Consider the following 18,961-nt stretch of genomic DNA (forward strand, 5'->3'; position numbering starts at 1 on the left):
TTGCCTCACCAGTGGGGCAAAAGTTTGTTCGAGACAATCAATTTTCAAACTGATAGAACTAAAAATGGGTAAATATGTTGACACAAGGTTGTCCAGTGTAGCTGTAGCTAATGTGATGGAAGTTTATTGTGTGGTATTTATTTTTTTTCTACTGTTTATGTTTCTCTGAAAATATAGATTATTCCAAAGGTCGAACATTTGCCCTACCTTATTCTAAGGGATGGTACACAAATTATGTCACGCTAAATTTCAACTTTTTCGACCCCCTCCCCCCCCTTTGTCACACTTTTTGTATGAGTCCTGCGAAAATTTTGTAAGGCTTGTCACGCTTGGCTCGACCCCCTCCCCCCCCCCCTTGGAGCGTGACGTAATTTGTGCATGATCCCTAACGGTCGTATGTAGGCCAAAATGTCGAGAAAACTTCCTCTATGAGATAAAAATGCTCACATGGTCATGTATAGTCCAAAAATACATAGAAAATAATTTAATTGTGAAACACTGTTTTTAATTATTTTGGATATCCCAATAAATTTGGCTCACAATGTGTATGTTTTGCTTTTACATTCGATATATGACAAAGCCTAACATACAGGGGAGGGGGTGGGGGGTTGTTTGGTTTGAGAGACCGTTTTTAGTTTTTTTTACTATCACTGTGATGTTTTTTTTATGATTTTCTTTGTTCTAGCTTATTTTTATTTAAAAATCACTTACATATTCTATTACATTATATTATAGTATTCAATTTTTTTTTTTCATTAAGTCAATTTTTTTCATTAGTGACATTATTTTATAAATTCCGGGAAAGGTTACATTCCCAGCTATCTACTGTGATTTCTTTATAAAGATTATTTATTATTAATATTATTTTTGGAAATATGTCATCGATGCCTTTGTTACGTCTCCACTTAGTAGCTCATATAGCTGTATTGGTTTTCAACGAAGGTTGAATGAAGTTTATTTGTAACTTTTCATTTATATATCTGGTGATGTCAATAGCCTATGGGACCCTATCCATGAAGCTGTACCACAACGGCGTGGGATGTGGTTGGCACTTGTCAACAACGAAAGTGAAACGACTGGTTCGATGAAGAGTGCCAGGGAGTGACATACGTGAATAATTTCACCAGAAGCCATATGCTTGTGGCCGGTACTCTACATAACAGAGTGCTGTTCTGGACAGTGAGGGCTGAAGAAATGGTAATCCACCGCATTAAGAAAAGGCACGAAGCAAATGTGGTAGCTGAAGCTCAACATATTGACTTCGCAGCACCAATCTGGGGTTCGCCGGTTGGACTTCCGAAGCGAAGTTTTGAACGAACTAACTGTCATTGCTCTGCCGGCTCGGCTTTTATCTCGACTGTTTTAGAAAACTGTCCAACATCACGTCGACGGAAGAAGTTTCACCACAACGGAGGATTTGTCAGTTCGAGCGCGCCAAAATCCTTCCGATTGAAAATGTGTTGGCGGTGCTTAAGGTGCAACTGTTTGCTATCCATAAATGATGATCGATTTTGTAGTTTTGGGGATGTAATATCGGTTCTACCGGACATAGATGAACTGAAAGTGTATCAACATGCCTGTTGTTAGCAAGCATATGATCCGGATAGATCACCGAATGATCGATATGATATACACCAGAAATATTTTCTTTTCAACGATAGTTTGAACATAGATTGTTCATGGATGCCACGATGAGTCTATCGTGTGTTACCTTAAGTTCGTTGATAAAGAAGAGGAAAATGAGCGAAGTTCTTTTTCTGAATTTTATCGGGATGCACAATACCATCTACTGAAATAATGTGCGGAGATTTTATGCAACGGAATGGCGCGCAGCACAATATCGCGAGCCTAAGAACAGTAAGGCTGCTGGGAAGGACGAGATTCTGGTCGTGCTCCTCAAGCACGGAAGAGAGCAGCTTTACTAATCGATCCACCGAGTACTGAAGGTATGGGATGACGCAAAATGTCTACCGGTTGTTTGGATGACCTCATACGCCCATAGACTGGAGTGCGCCAATTATAGAGAGATCGCACTGCTGAACTCGGCGTAACAGATTGATTCCACTTCGTCAGCGAATACCAGGCTGGTTGTCCTTAAGGCCGATCGACAACGGACAACGGACCTTGCGAATGCTCTTAGATACATTCCGGGAGTATACCTGCAAACCCGCCATCTGTTTATTGATTTCAAGGCAGCGTATGATTCAGTGAAATGGAATGAGCTTTGGAAGATAATGTCTGAACATGGTTTCCTACCAAAACAAATTAAGCTGATACGTGCAACGCTGGATAATTCAAAATCAAGTGTTCGGATTGCAGATGAGGTGTCCACCTCGTCTGTGACGTTAGGCGGATTGAAACAAGGAGATGCACTTTCGAATTTGTTGTTCAACATTGCACTCGAGGACGCTATTGTGAGAGGCACTATAAACACACGGCCGCATATGCTCCTTGGCTTTGCAGACGATATCGACCTTACTGGAATCGATTGCACGTCAGTGGAGGAGGCCTTCTTGCCGCTGAAGAAAGAGACAGCGAGGATAGGCCTCACCATTAATTCTACCAAAACGATGTACATGGTTGCAGATATAGTTAGAGATAGGCATAGTGGTGTTGGTGCTGAGGTTGTGTTTGATGTGGATGTGTTTGAAGTTGTTGAAGAAATTGTTTACCTCGGAACACTTGTGACATGTGACAATGACGTTTCCCGCGAAGTGAATAGACGTGTTGTGGCTGCGAATAGGGCCTTTTACGGACTACGTAATCAGCTTAGGTCCCGCAGCTTGCAAACGGAAACAAAATTCGCCCTCTATAAAACATTGATTCTTCCGGTGGCTCTCTGTGGGCACGAAGTGTGGACGTTGAAATAGGCAGACCGGAAAGCCGTCGGTGTTTTCGAGCGTAAAGTGCTGCAAACAATACTCGGTGGAAAACTAGAAAACGGTGTGTGGTGCAGATGTATGAATCACGAGTTGAATCAAGTATATAAAGATGCGAAAATTATTAAGTGTGTGAAATACGGCAGCCTTCAGTGGGCTGGTCACTTAGTGCAAATGTCTACGAAAATGCGAAAATAATATTCAGCAGGGAACCCGGTAGAGGTCGGAGACTTTTTGGAAGACCACGAATACGCTGGCTGTATGCAGTGGAAGAGGACCTGGCGTTCGGGGTAACTGGAGAAGTATCGCTCAAGACAGACGAACATGGAGCTGTGTAATACGCCCAACAATGGCGTGATGCTACGCTGTAGCCATCAGGTATCAACATAGGGTAGCCATGAAAACCAACTTTAACTATGATTCTCTAACTCGATATCAAAATACGAAATTTTGAGTTAGGGGAAATTGACTGTATATAAAAATAGTCGTCAAACATTTGACCACGCCTAACCTCAGAACAAATGACTGATTGGTACAAGGTTTATTGGTAGTTTTCACGCAAGGAAGGTTTATGAGGTAAAATACAAAGTAAAATTTAACGGGAACTCTGGTAGTTTTTGAAATTTTAGGTTTCCCATATATTCGGTTTTTAATACATTGCTACCTACTTAAAACAAAGATTGTCAGGTGACAGCTAGTTACTTATAAAAAATGCGTTACGCATTTAGAGAATTGATGTAGTTTCGTTATTTTTTGTGTGAGTTCACTGCACTGTCTATGTAGTGAATACATATAACACTACATCGTAAAAGCAATAAAAGCAAAAAAAATCAATGTTGCACTTACTTGTCGGAATTCCATCAGGAACGAATGTATCATGCTTTGTATTGCGGTAGATTTTGGAGCATGAAGCACAATTCGGTTTCCGTTCTTCATAGTTAACTGGAACGTTGAAGGTCGTGGCAAAGTTGTCACACTTTGAATTTCCGAGAAAGGCATTGATTTTTGCACGGAAATATAATCCTGTTCCTTCCTCGCCAAACACACCCCTACATGGGATACAGCAAGCAGGGTTCCGCCGGGAATAGAAGGCGACCCGTTTAGTATGAACATTCGTGAAAAGTACAGAGGCCAGCCTCGTGCCATGTCCAGCAGATGTCGCTTAACTATTGCTCTAACCTGACTCGACATATTCTCAATGGTTACACCATGACTGTTGAGTAAGTTCATAGCTGCACGTTTTTCTTGTGGATTTATACGCAAACAAGGTGTCAATCCCAATACATCGGATGTTATTTGTGAGAACATCAGATCAAGCGCAGCTGGAGCGGACACTGATTCACTAGGACGGAAAACTTCTTTTCGCACACGTAGTTTCCATGTGACCTTATTATAAGTCAAACACGCAGCAGCAGGAGCTTTTAGCGATGGCTGTGCTGGTAAAGGCATCACTGGTGCAGGTGGATCGTGTACCGATAGATCAGATTCATTCATATGATCGTTGTTCAATGAAGATACGGTAGTGGCTGAAGTTTTCCGTTCTCGTTCTTGTACACTTTTTTGGACCATATGTGTCTTGAACGTGGCTACGGACTGCCGGTTGTTGCTACTGTTAGATTTTATTTTATCTTTTGGCTGTGCTGGTTGGTAAACTTTTGTGCTTTCCTTTTCTCGTTGAATTTGAGTCATCTCGTAGTTCCGTTCACGTTTTTCTCGTTCTTTATTCTCACGATCGCTCGTGGTGGATGAAGGCCCTTCCACTTCTGATCGATCCCAAACTGACTCAGAGAAATTTTCGCGATCTCGAGATCGTGATCGAGACCGTGAGCGTTCGCGTTGAATTACAACTTCTTTTTTGAAACCTGTTCGAAAAGAAAGAGTTAAAACTACGTGAATTTAAGAAATGGGACATCAAACGTACTTGCTTCATAGACAAGTTCCAACTTGGCTGCTTCTGCACGACTCCATGAGTCGTTGAACGGATCTTTTGCGCCAAATGTATCGCGCTCCTGTCGTTGCACAAAAGACGGCACTTCTTGCAGGGACATTTGCATCTGTGGTGGTGGTGGAGCTGGAGGAGTGGTATTCGGAGGTCTGATTGGCGGTGGTGGTGCTGGTCCAGCAGGAGCAGGTGGTAAAACCTGGATGAAAAATAGAATATTATTGGTTTTCATGTCGATTTTGGTAGGTACAGTTGTGTTCAGAATAATAGTAGTGGAAGCCGATTTTCATACAAAATGCGCAATTTGCCATGCTGCAATTTTGTTACCCTATGAGCTATGGGTATACAATTTTGACAGTAAACTACAAATATACTCAATTTCATTATCACAAAATATGCAATTTTTCACACTGATGGTTAAAAAGTTAAACACCAGGTGAAATCGCTCAAAATAAGGCAGCATCCATTTATTACGTAACGCTAAATTTAGAAGTTTTCGAAATCGACCTTGAAAAACGGATTGTTAAGAAACTAACAATAGAATCATCAGTTTTTTCTTACTAAGTATACGAAGTCTTTAACACTTACCGTAGGCCATTGCGTTGGCGGAGGTCTTTTGCCAGCTTCCATTCTTTGAACTTGTGTTTTGACGGATGGAATGTCAGATTGAGAATTTGAGGCGTGCTGCAGGGACATAATTCCACCAAGTTGTTGTTCCAAAATCATTCGTCTTGTATCTTCCAGTTTTGCTGGAACCCGTTCTGCCCTATCTGATCGAGTGCTAGTCGAGCGCACAGAATGGCCAGCAGTGACTTGTTCGAGTCGTTGTCTCATTTCATTGCTTAATTTGAGCTTTCCCACACTGTTTGGCGAAGGTCTGTCCGCACCAATATCGAAACTTCGCTTTGCAACACGATTAGCCTGGTTTCCTTTCTGATTTGGATCGCCCATTGGGTGTTGACTACTAGAATTGCTTGCCATTTGTATATCAATCTCGAATTCATCCCATTCAACACCATTTGGGGATCCAATAGGTGACTCTACGTTACTATTGACTTGCGATTGTGGTGTCGTTTTACGATTGGTTTGACGCGTTAGTTTGAAGTGCATAAAGTTCTCTTCACTCTCTCCTGCTGATCCATCCTGTGGCGGAGGCCATCGCCACTTGCCAATTCGTACTGTTTTGGCTCTTCCATAGGGATCAAGAAAAGGTCGTACCTCAAGAGGATCCTTCATTTCTAGTGGAGGTGGCAATGGCGGTGGTGGAGGAGGCGGGATCAAGTTAGATGATGAGGAATCTTTTCGGTTGCGTAAAAGATCAGACATAGACGCAGTTGTGGAATCCGATCTGGTTTTGACACTAGTTTTTCGATTAGCCGATTGAGGCGTTGATGGTGATAGCGAAGCATTTTGCTTCGGAGACATATTGTGAATAGGGGGTGATTTGGGCCCATCTTGTTGAGTAAGCAATGTCTGTAACGCTTGATTTTGTGCCATCAATTGTTGTTGAATTTGAATATTCTGTGCCATAGCTGACTGTAAAAATGCTCTTTGAACTTGTTGTTGGTAAGCTGATCCGTCAACCCCCGGTGGAATATTAAATACTGGCACCACAACCTCGGGGGTCACTGAGCTCATCATCAAAAGTGAGTTTGAATTGATTGGGGTGATTGGCGTGACAGGCGTTGACGAAAAGTTTGACGTATTTGGAGAAAACCCGTTGTTTTTCGTTTGATGTGCAGTACCTCCTCCTTTAATAATATTATCGATTTTCTGTTCGTTCTGAAGATTCATAACTGAAGAACATATATTCACCGAAGATAGAACGGTGTTAATATAATCATGAACATTATTTTCTGGTTCACTGTCTTGCAATTGATTGTTAGCAGTGCCACGGATACTGGCAGCTAATGATCTGGCATCTGATAACTCATCTAAAGATCCATCAAGTACAGGGCTGAACAAATCATCCAAGAATTGATCAACATCGGAAGCTTGGGAAGGAACTCGCACACGTCTAACGTGACTGGCCAGAGAAGGTGCTTCACTCGTATCTGACATGGCAGACGATCGAATGCTCATTTCTGATCTATCGACATATTTGCTGGAGTGTGATCCAGCTGTTCTCTTTCCAGCATATTGTGACTTGACGTATCTTGGTTGGGGTTCCTTCAGTGGTGTTATACCATCGCTTGATCTGTAACGATCACTCTGTCGATGCTCAGTTAGTGCCATCACCATTGGCTCAGGATCGCTGATTGGAATAATCTCATTAGCATCGGCCGCCAAAAGATCATCCAATGATCTAGATCTTGATTTTTCTGATTCAAAGTAATGGTCGTTTAATATTTTGCTACGAGAAATCGCATCATGCGAAGTTTTTCTTGTAGCAGAATCCATATGTCGAGTATATTCTGGTCTTATCTCATCTCCATCTGATTTACTTTCAATGGCGTGAGGCTCATGAGATGCTGGTAATAATTGTATATCGGACATTCGCGTTGCAGATGGGGGTTCCGGGGGAGGCACTTGAGGACGTTTCGGGCTCATTTCAGGCTCAGCAATGGAAGGTTGTGGATTTCTGCTGCCACATCTGAGCAAATCACTTCGAACTGCTGGGAAAGCTGGACAAAGTTCTTTTTCTGACACCAAGTCCAAAACATAGTCCAAGCCACATGAATCTGTTACTAAACCGCTATCGTCGATCACAACAGTCCATCCAAGGTTTGGAATACCAAGTGATGAAATAGCCAGAGCAGCGGCTTCTTCGCATGTTGTCCACGAATCGACAGCTACTGTTTGCATTATACCATCTGGCAATATAAGTCCAAGAGCAGTGTCCGCTAGTCTAGATGAAGCTCTCCATTCAAGCCATGATGGTGGAAACAGACGACATGGATTTGCCTGATTTCCTGTATCATTACGCAAAAGTTTCTTCAATAATTGTTCCTTGGTATTGAAAGGCGCGTTGTCCACAATAAATTTGATTAAATATTTGTTGAAAGCGGATCCTGGTTGAAAAGCAGATAAGCAATGGGACATTAACAGCCATAGTTTCTCAGCTGATGTTTCATCTGCCCTGTACACTTGATTACATATTTGAACCAGTATTTCATCTCTTAGACCTCTGGAGGACAATCCTTTATGAACTATGTAATCGGCCATTATTTTTTCTTTGTTTTGATCGATTGTTGGATCAGAAGTCCATCTTAAAATAAGTTTAAAAATTGCAATCGCATCTTTAAAATCTTGGTCACGAGCAGCAGCCCTTGACAAAAATGGTGTCGATATTACATCACGTCTTGATGAGATTTTCATTCCGTTGCAATATACTGAACTGAACTTTCCAAATGCAAACTGGTCTAGATCCGGAGGCAGATCGGATGCGGTCGGAGGACCTGGTACTGTACCCACAACTTTAACTAAATGGCGATCGTTTTGTTGTCCAGACCAATTTTCTGATTTAGAGAAAATGAATACCAGCTCGGCTGGTATATCTAACAATGCGGAAGTATTTCGCTCGACCTGTTCCTTGGCCAGACTTTGAGCAGCTCGTTCTTTTTGTATCCGCTCAGCGTCTCTTCTACGTTTCATTTCAACTTTCAATTTTGCATAACGTTTCCGTTGCACACGTCCTCGATACAATGCTTGAGCCTTGACAACCCCTCTTTTTAGCATAACGTAGTTCTTTCTCTCTCTGTATCCACGCCAAGCCTTTTGAATGGTAACAGCTCCACGGTTTTGTCGCTGTATACGTTTTCGAGAAAGCATTCCTCGGACATTTTTCTGTATAGTTACAGCTGCAATTCGTAATCTCTCTGATCGACTGGCCTCCAGTGTTCGATGAAGTGCTTCTCTTAAAAATACTCTCGTAGCTCCAAGTTGAAAATCTGGTCCTTCCGTATTTGTTCCTGGTAGAGAATCAAGAACAAACCTACAAAGCTCACGGTATGGGGTGCCTCTCGGTAGAGGAGTTTTCAACATATGTCTATACCGCTCAACAAAATGCTGGAATCGTAGACGTACTGGGTATCCTCGTTGGCGTATTTTTATAGTATCCAGCATACCTAAATAACGCAATTGTTGTAAAACGCATGGCATATCCATTCGAAGAGCTTGTTTGTCATTATTGGGCTTGACGCACCTTACAAACCATGGATTACATTTGGCCATCGACTGCAACAGTTGTTGCAGAGAATCGGAGAATCTTGCTGCAACGGTTGGTGTTCTAGGTTTCATAGTCACGAACCGTCCATTTATTCCTCTTGGTAAGGTTTTTCCAATGTCTCTTTGTGCTCTTAACTGTTTAGTCATTTCACCAACTAATGGTTCTGTACTGGAGCTTAAAAGTTCAACGACATCCATTCTCAAGGCGTCACGATTTTTCTCAAGGAAACCTTCTACACAATACCAAACCTGTCCGGCATAATGCGTAATTCCAAACTCTTGAGCGCCGATCCTTGGTCTAGAATATAGTTCATTCAAAGCGTGATTGTAGTGGCATTTCTCCAGAAAGCTCAAATCATTTGCTCTTGGAAAATTGGACTCATCGTCTAATAAGTGAAAGATTCCGACTGGTTTCTTTGCCAGCAAATGTATTACTGGAAGATTGTCCTCCCATTCCAATGCCGACCATTCCAGCCGTTCTTTAGCATATTCTGCTTGTTCCAACTTAAAAACGTGCTTGTTGAAATACAACTGTAGACTTTCGTTAGCATAGTTGATACACAGTTGCTCGAACGAGTTTTCAGCCAAATCTTCGAATCCAAAAATATCAAGAATGGAAATACGATGCGCATCGTGAGTGCCTCCTTTATGCACAATAGAATTAATCCGAAGGACCAACCTGAAAGTGTGAAATGTTCATGAATGTTTTAAAGTTGTTTAAGAAAATTATAAGTACAATTATGAGGATTAATTAACACTACATATTTCGATCGATAAGAGCGTACTTACCAGTTAAATAAACCCGAGTACAATGCTTTAGCTAAAGCATCTCTTGCGTCCAGCGCTTGATCTATACTCAATGGAGTATACAGCCGCTCCGATCGTGTCTCTGTAATTCTCGACGTTAGGGATCTTAGTATCCCCTCCGATGGTATCTGCAGTAAATGGGCAGCCCACTTAATTTCGGCATCTGATCCAACCTCTACACCTTCTTGTCCATGTCTTAATTGTCTACGATGGAAGTATACATTCCCCAAATGTAATACAGATGCAAGAACGTTCACTATGCCTTCACGTTCGCTTTCTGACACCCCTAGAACCTGCATTGCTCCTTGCAACGATGCCCAATCTACTCGACCTGGTGAACAGTCAGATCCACCTTGATTCAGGTAGAAATATTTATCAGCCTCCAAAAGACCATACTTAGTGCGTTCTGTTTCCGAAAGTCCTCCAAGTAGTTCATAGAACACATGGTAGTTACGTTCTCCGGGTGCTTGGGTTACAATTCTCGATTTTTCTAATAAATACTGAGTGATTTTCGCACCAATGATTGCTCCAGATTTAAAGAAAACTTCCAAATATTTTCCAAAGCGTGAACTGTTGTCATTTCGGGCTGTTCTTGCGTTTCCAAAAGCCTCTAATAGAGGTGCAGCTTCCAATATTTGCTCTGTAATAACGGTAGACGCTGATCCTCCACCTGGAACTACTGCAGCTAAATATTGCATAACAAGCTTAGTAGATTCTGTTTTTCCTGATCCAGATTCGCCGGAGATGACTACAACTTGTGGGGAGGGCAATGCAGCATGCGCGGCAGACCCAATGGCGAATAAATGGGGCGGTAGTGTTCCCAACGGTTTTCCCGAATACATTTTTGCCATTTCAATACCATATGCATCCGGAAACATTTTGTACGGATTAACCGCTATTAATATACTTCCAGCATAGGTGTATATGAGTCCGTTGTCGTACCGCAGTTTCAAATTCCACAGTAATGAAGCTTCATGCAGATCTTCCAACTGGGTCATATCCTCTACTCCTGTTTTTCCAAGGTCTTGCCGGGGGCGAAGATTGCCTTCACCAGGCCCGAGAGTGAATGTTTGAGCCTGTGAAAATAGAGATTAAAATATATATAGTTTCAAACGTAAGGGTTTGGATTTGTGGTTTAAACGTATACAAGGCATTAGGGGTCATGCACAAATTACGTCACGCTTCAAGGGGGGGGGGGGGGGGAGAGGGGGTCAAGTCAAGCGTGACAAGGCTTACAAAATTTTTGGAGGACTTATACAAAAAACGTGACAGAGGGGGGGGGGTCAAAAAGGTTGAAATTTAGCGTGACATAATTTGTGTACCATCCCTTATGACTTTAAATGTGCGCTAACTGTTCGACAAATAGCTTTTGTGTGGATTGTGAGGGTACCACGTGGGTTTAAAAAGTGAATAAAGAAAAATCAATGTCTGTGTTTTTTTCTGATAAAAAAGCTGAGTTGAATTCAAGTATGTTTTATTAGACTGATGCAAATATTCAAGTTTTTGCTCCCGTATGCTTACACGGTGTCAATTATGATGAAAATCATTCTCCCAAAATTTTTAGGTGATTAGAAAAAAAATTGGTTGTGCACACGCCATTTGAAGTTTATCTGGAAATGGACCAATGCACGCGTTCATTCGTTGACGTTTGAGCGGTGCCGTGTTATTTACGTGACTATGGACCGATGCACGAGTTCACTAATTTGACGTTTGAGCGGTGCCGAATTCACGGGTTACCATGACCACATAAATAACACGGCACCGCTAAAACGTCAAATAGTGAACTTGTGCATTGGTCCATGGAAACGAATGAATATGGCACCGCTCAAACGTCACATTCGTGAACTCGTGCATCGGTCCATTACTATGGATCAATGCACGAGTTCACTAATTTGACGTTTGAGCAGAGCCGAATTCACTAGTTGCCATGGTCACATAAATAACACGGCACCGCTAAAACGTCAAATAGTGAACCCGTGCATAGGTCCATGGAAAAGGCAAACCTTTTGTGTTTAGTCCTACAGTCGACTCTCCACATCTCGATGTTCTACATCTCGATATCTCTCTCTATGTCGATGAATTCATAAGTCCCTTCACTCTGCATACATTTTCACTCTCCATATCTCGATATCCTCCTTATCTCGATATCTCTATTTCTCGATTTGTTTCTGTTGATTTTTAGTTCTCAATTTTCTCTCCGTATGTCGATATGACCAATAGCTGTGTTCAATGACTTTGATCGAACTTGCTCGGGGTTGGTTGTACTAGCTCGTATTTTTTGTCAACAAATAACTGTCAAAGCTACTTCGAGCAACTCCAAGCTGCTTTCTCAATGAACGCTCTTTTTACTCTTTTTACTAATTTACCGGAATTCCACGTGAAAAAAAATTCGCGCACTTAACAATCCGTATCGCTTTCGGAATTTTGCTTTTTTTTCTCAATGTTTACGTTTTAAACGTCAAAAACACGAGCTACTGCGAGCTGGTTGAACTAGCTCGGACTCTAGCTTCCAACCTGTTTCGAGCGACTCGGAGTTGGTTGGACTCGGCTCAATGAACACAAACCCGAGCGACTCGAAGTAGGTTGGAGTGGCTCAATGAACACCAAAAGCTGACTCGCAAGTGGTTGCAACCAAGTTCGAGCAGCTCGTTGAACACAGCTAATATCGAAGGTTACTAGATCAAAGTTTTGGGATTCAAAACAAATTAGGAGCGCAAAATGAAGTCTGTTTGTGTATTATTTTGTTGGCAACGGAGTGTTTTTCAATCTAGTGTTCATCCAAAATTTGTTCTTTGTCTCGATCTCTCCCTATCTCGATGGTCCCTTCAATATCGAGATGTGGAGAGGCAACTGTATAACTGATGGTCATAATAAACTATGGAGAAGTGAACACACTCATCTCATGTGAAAACTTCCCAGCTACAACTTTGCCGAAGACCACATTTTGATGGGACGTTTGGATTATTTGTTAAATATTATTGATACCAAAGTCCAAATTATGCTGGAATGATCATTCAATTACTTTCAGAGCTGTTTTTTGCTGTAGAATCTGGATTACTTTGATCTATTCTTGCTGGCAGGAGCTCCACTGTAGTTAGCCTGCCGAACAGTTGGTGAAGCATGCTACATGCAAATACAAACATGCCTCTTCATGTGAATCAACATGCTTACCAATCTGGAAAGTCCACTGTGACTCTTTTACACAAAGTTGTATACGATATCGAGAAAGCATTCGCTCAGAAGCAATCCTGCTTGGGTGTATTCTTGGATATTGAGGGTGCCTTTGACAACGTGTCATTCGATGCCATATTGGAAGCCGCACGAAACCACAATGATTACCAATTGGATTCATCAAATGCTCAAAAACCGTGTTTGAGTGTTTGCGGATACCACCAAGGGGAAGTCTTGTCACCACTTTTGTAGAATCTCGTAGCAGATACGCTATTGAGGCAACTCAATAATAGCGGTTTTCTAACTTATGGATTTGCCGACGACTATCTAGCTTTGATAGTTGGTATGTGCATAAGCACCCTATTCGACCTGATGCAAAGTGCTCTTCAGGTAGTCGAGAGTTGGTGTCGCCAATATGGCCTTTCGATTAACCCGAATAAAACATCTATTGTTCTTTTTACGGAAAGACGAAACCGCGATGGAATTCGACCTTTACGTCTTTTTGGCACTGAAATTAATGTAACTGACCAGGTAAAGTATGTCGGAGTCGTTCTAGACTACAAACTTTCTTGGACACCTCACATTGATTTCAGAGTCAAAATAGCTTGCATGGCCTTCGGTCAATGCCGGCGAACCTTTGGTAAAACTTGGTGCCTCGAACCCAAGTATATCAAATGGATTTACACAACAGTTGTTCGACCAATATTCGCATATGGATGTCTTGTGTGGTGGCAAAAGGGCAAAGTGAGAACAATCCAATCAAAATTGGGCCATCTCCAAAGGATGTGCTTGGTGGCGATGTCTGGTGCGTTATCTACAACTGCCACAGCAGCGCTCGAGGCCCTTTTCGACGTTGCGCCACTACACATATATCTTAAACAAGAAGCACTGGCACAGGTACTGGATCTACTGGACGAAAATCCAGTGAATCGTAGATCTACACACACTTCGTTTTTTCTACTTTTGGTGAATTGGGACAAAATTGTTCCTTGTGAGATCACTAGGAATCTCACAATTGCTTGTCACTCTTGCTGAATTGCTGTGCGTTTACCGCTACGGCTATCTGGGCCCTTACAGGACATTTACCTTCCTTACAGGACATTTACCACACAATTCCCTTCAGGGGAAGACTAGACATCTGGCTATTTGGAAAGAAGTATATCAAACAATATAGTATGTTACACTGATGGCTCCCTTCTTGAAGGTAGAGCTGGTGCAGGTGTATATTCTCGTGAGCTAAGGCTGAGTCAGTTTTACTCACTTGGTAGAAACTGCACCGTTTTTCAAGCGGAAATATTTACTCTTATGTGTGGAGTGCAATCAGCATTTCAACAGCGCGTAATGGGTAAAGTCATAGACTTCTGTTCAGATAGTCAGGCTGCTATAAAAGCTCTTGCTTCGGCCACCTCAAGGTCGAAGCTTGTTATCGCATGTCGAACTCCAAATTGAGGAATTGAATTCAGTTAACTCTGTAAACCTTGTATGGGTACCTGACCAATCTTTCATCGCTGGAAATGAATGGAGCATCGCATGACTTCATTGGCCTTGAGCCGGCTATTCCAATTTTGAAGTGCTGGGTGAAGCTTCAGATAAATTCATGGGCGGCAACTCAGCACAAGTAATATTGGAATAGTTTGGAGTCGTGTCGTCACACAAAATTGTACATTACTGAGCCATCTCCAAGGGTGGCGAAGTATCTGTAACCAGTGTCAGTGTGATGTCTAGTGTTGATGAGATTTGTCGCGTTTAGTTTCGTAAATGTGTTGTAAAGAAAAAGAAAACGTTTGTAGATAGGTTTAAGTAAGATGTCTCGAAAGCTCCCACGAACGCAGCCAACACAGCTCCACCCTATAGAAGGACGAGAGTAGTACCGCTAGTCACCACCAGGGCTGCGCTAAACCACACGAATGGACGGCCATGGGGGTGGCGAAATGGGTGGCCATGATGAGGCGGATCATCGATGACGTAGATGGACGAAGATGGGTCAACGGCCAAAAGTTCGGGGTCAACGATCACCAAAACGAAACATCATAAGCCTGGTGATCGTCGAAGACAGCAGTTGTGCTTGCTAGAATCATATGTGATCGAGAAAGTTTGAAGAAGTTACAGAGTACAAGGATATTGTGAAGAAAGGAGTAAGGAAGTGAACTGGACATCTAGGTAAATTTCCGTCCCCAAATAACCCCGAACCTAGCCTGACCGTACCACGTCTAACTCCCACCATTTTAAATCCATCGTGCCCAGAGGACCTCGCGGTTTTTATTTAAAAATGCCATTGCGGTTTGAGCCATTCCACCGTAACCTACCTGCGTTGACCTTAGGCGGATAATTCAAGAGTGAGTCCGTGGAGCCCTGTACCCCAAAACGACAACCAAGTGCGCTTGGAAACCCAGGCATTCCAGTGAATCCACGGATCACTGAAGCCTCGAGTCCGTCACCATACTCGAGGGGTGCACGGGACAGGCACAAGGTCCACGAGGGGCTGCAGACGAAGGAGGAGAAAGGAGAAGGAAGGAGTCAACCGCCCCCTGGCCCGGATAGCGGAAGTAGTTCTAGTGGTCAGTGAAGGAGCAGCGGAGAAGGTGCTGCAGTGCGCGGGGCCCCGAAGAAGTGAAGGAGTTGTAAGGTAGGAGTAGGATAAGAAAGTGGGAGGCGTCGTCCGGTGTTGAGGACGGACGCAAGAATAGAGAAGGGAAAGCCAGAAGTAGAACAAGAAGTAGGACGTCAAGTAAGTGGAAATAAAAGTGCGCATAGACCACGAAATAGAGGGATTTTTACTAGAGCCGATCTGTAAGTGTTTTCTTTCGCGGAGTGTCACGAGCGTAGCGCCGACCCTGAGGCTTGGAGACGGGGGTCTCATCTAGGCTGGGAGTAACACGGCCTGGAAGTTACATATCTAACAAATCTGTCAAAGCAGAATTGCAGTCTCTTGGTCAGAGCGTTGACAGATCACTGCCGACTCAACTATCACATGGCAAATATTCAGCGTGCTGACTCGTTTGTATGTGATAGTTGTGACTCCGGTTATGGATCTTCGTATTACCTGATATGTAACTGTCCAGTTTTTGCGCAAATGCGATTCCAATTACTTGGTAAACACTTATTAAGTGAAACTGAATTCAGAAGCCTGAATCTTCATGACATTCTGTTATTCTTAACCCGCTGTGGTAATGAGCTATAGGCTCTATTTACGCTTATGCGTTTTGCAGTGCCCTTTTTAAGGCTCTGTTCGAATCCATTGTGGTATGAAGCTACATGCTCTCATTTCGCTTATGCAATCTTCCCTCTTCAAGGGACCCCACTCCTATTGCCTCCCATCTTTCCCTTCCCTTTCCTCTCCCATTGGGTAGATGATGAAATAGACTCAAATATGGCGATGGCACAAATCTCCCAACTGTTGAGGAACGTGCCTTTGGAACAGGCCTTCTGATACCTGATACCTGATAGTTGGAAATTTCGCCGCAGAGGTGGCACTGCGACACTATTTTTTTATTTCGTGTCCTAGAGCTTACGCGTCTTCAGCAACGTTTTAGAATGTGTAAAAATACGAGAAGTTGTCGAAGACACCACAGTTCTAAGCCTTCAAATAACAAAGTTAAGCTGAAAAATATGTAAATCACTTCAATTTTACGTTTTTAATACTCGTTCACGTCAAAATCGTACACCATCCATCCATCGCTTAAATTCGACAACATGCACGTACTCTATGAGAAAAAATCTTGTTTTTATTTAAATTTTCAAATTTTCGAACAAATTATTGTAAAAATATCATAATTTTTAACATAACTTTACTCAAAAAGTTGCAAGTTTTTGCAAAAACTTATCAATGTTCCGAAATACACTAAAATTATCTACCAAATGTCAAAGATTGCCGGATGTACATTTTGATATATAATAAATTTGAGTTATCTGAATTCACAATAACCACCTTTTTCATATATAAATAAAATCGATATAATGTTGTTTTCTTACACAATTTATTATAAGCATGGGCTAGAGCATGATTAACCCTCCACAGATGGTATTCTGTTATTGCAAGCCGCTACTTTGCAATACATTCTGTGAATTGTGATTTATATCAGAGAGCTGTCTCGTCACAGTTATAACATGGTGTAAAACATAAATTATAGTAGACCACAGCGGAGTTATTGGGCTGTTGCTGGGGAAGACAAAAGAGTTACACAACAATATGAAAATTTCTAGATACTTGAACATCAAATCTACTTACATCAAAAAGATGGTTATTTTGAATTCAGATATCTCAAACATATCAAAATATACATCCGGCACACCTTGGCATTTGGTAGATGAGAGGTAGCGTATTTCGGAACATTGATGAGTTTTGCAAGAACTTGTAACTTTTTGAGTAAAGTTATGTTCAAAATTATGATATTCTTGATTGATTCTATTCAAAAATTCCAATATTTAAATAAAAACAAGATTTTTTCTCCTTATAGTACATACATCTTAAAGAACTTAAATGACGCATGGTGTTTAAATTGAAACATTCTACGACTTTGACGTAAAAAAGTAATAAAAAAACGTAAAATTTGAGTGATTTACACATTTTTTAGCATAACTTTGTTATATGAAGTCCTAGAATTTTGGTGTCTTCCACAACTTGTCATATTTTTACACGTTCTAAGACTTTGCCAAAGACGCTCTAAGGACGCGAAATAAAAAAGTTTGTAGCGCCACGTATGCGGCGAGCTTTCCAACTAACTTTTATCATCAAATAATAACAAACAAATCCAAGATAAGTCTCCTTTGACACAAACCCGCTAAAATGCACTCCTTAAGCGCTAGATGTTTTGTCTGGCTAAATTTTGCTCCTGGCCCAGTGTGTATTGTTTCAACATCATCCCACATCGAGGCGTCGATAGGCGCGAGGTAAACACACGAGCTTATTTGATTCCAGGTTGCCACGAAAATTTTTTTTTTTTGGTTTCAAGTTTTGGTTCCATAAGGCAAATCTATGAATTTCAACCCTATTTCTTGTAGCGAATTTTCATAAAGGGTTCCTATGTATTTCATTTGCCTGAGTGTACTTAAGGTACCTAAGATATAAATATTATTCCGAAACTCATGGAGGCGGTTGTGGTCGTGATTATTGATAAACAAGGAACAAAATCAATAATTTATTGATAAACAAGGAACAAAATCAATAATTTACTACCTTTGGTTTAAAATAACAGATTAAAAATCACTTCTATCCATGTTTCCTAAAATCATGTTTTCTGGCCACCCTATCGTTAAGATGGTCACCCTAAGGGCAAAATAAAATATTGAGTCGAAATAAATCAAAAACTTGTAGGCCAACTAAAAATAACGAGATTCTAACCATCTGTAAACTTTATTAATGTGGAAGGAAACTTATGCGAAGCATGCACGTTAAAACAATCAAATGACAAAATAAATGAAAAATGATAAATTTATTTATTTATTTATTTATTTCGTCAATCAAATATAACTTTTAAAGTTGCAATTTTTTGCGGGAAATGTGTGTAAAAGTTTAAAGCTTGATTTTTACCTAAACAGAAGTGTGGGAATATGCGAGCAAAAAAAAATCATGACTAGCAAAGTTAATTTTTTTTTCTAAAATTTTCAATTTATTTCATTTTTAATATTTTTGTATTAGTGATATGACATTATTTTAATAGTCAAGCAGAAAGCTTATGTGAAAACCTTTATGGGAACATATTTAGATAAGAAGCATCAATGAAAAATGTAATTGTTCAATGAACTTGAAGAAAAAGGTTTTTTCGTCGAAAAGTGTTAATTTTGCATCCATTTTTACTTTGATACTGTATATCTCAGAAACTGAAGCAAGTAGCATCTTCAAATTTTGGGTTTTCTCCAATAATGTTGTTAGTAATAAGTAGAAAACAACCAAAAATGATTTAGGGAACAAACATTTTTCGATTCATGTCCGCCTGATCCCCCATAGTATGTCTGCATGCATCGGTAGGAGTTTCGCCATAAATTCTTCCTTATA

The 18,961-nt window shown here is 41.2% G+C and overlaps 1 protein-coding gene across 3 annotated transcripts in view; it reads right to left on the reverse strand.

Moving 5' to 3' along the window:
• Nucleotides 1-18,961, reverse strand: part of LOC5574835 (myosin-VIIa) — a 110,749-nt gene that overhangs the window by 62,495 nt on the left and 29,293 nt on the right. For all 3 annotated transcript variants that reach the window (XM_001661608.2, XM_021844151.1, XM_021844150.1), the window contains 4 exons: nucleotides 9,778-10,871; nucleotides 5,410-9,667; nucleotides 4,801-5,020; nucleotides 3,726-4,741 (listed from right to left, as the gene is read on the reverse strand). In XM_001661608.2, coding sequence (XP_001661658.2) covers nucleotides 3,726-4,741; nucleotides 4,801-5,020; nucleotides 5,410-9,667; nucleotides 9,778-10,871 — 6,588 coding nt within the window. The remainder of the gene's footprint in view (nucleotides 1-3,725; nucleotides 4,742-4,800; nucleotides 5,021-5,409; nucleotides 9,668-9,777; nucleotides 10,872-18,961) is intronic.

This window comes from Aedes aegypti, chromosome 2, assembly GCF_002204515.2.
Source record: "Aedes aegypti strain LVP_AGWG chromosome 2, AaegL5.0 Primary Assembly, whole genome shotgun sequence".
NCBI lineage: Eukaryota > Metazoa > Arthropoda > Insecta > Diptera > Culicidae > Aedes > Aedes aegypti.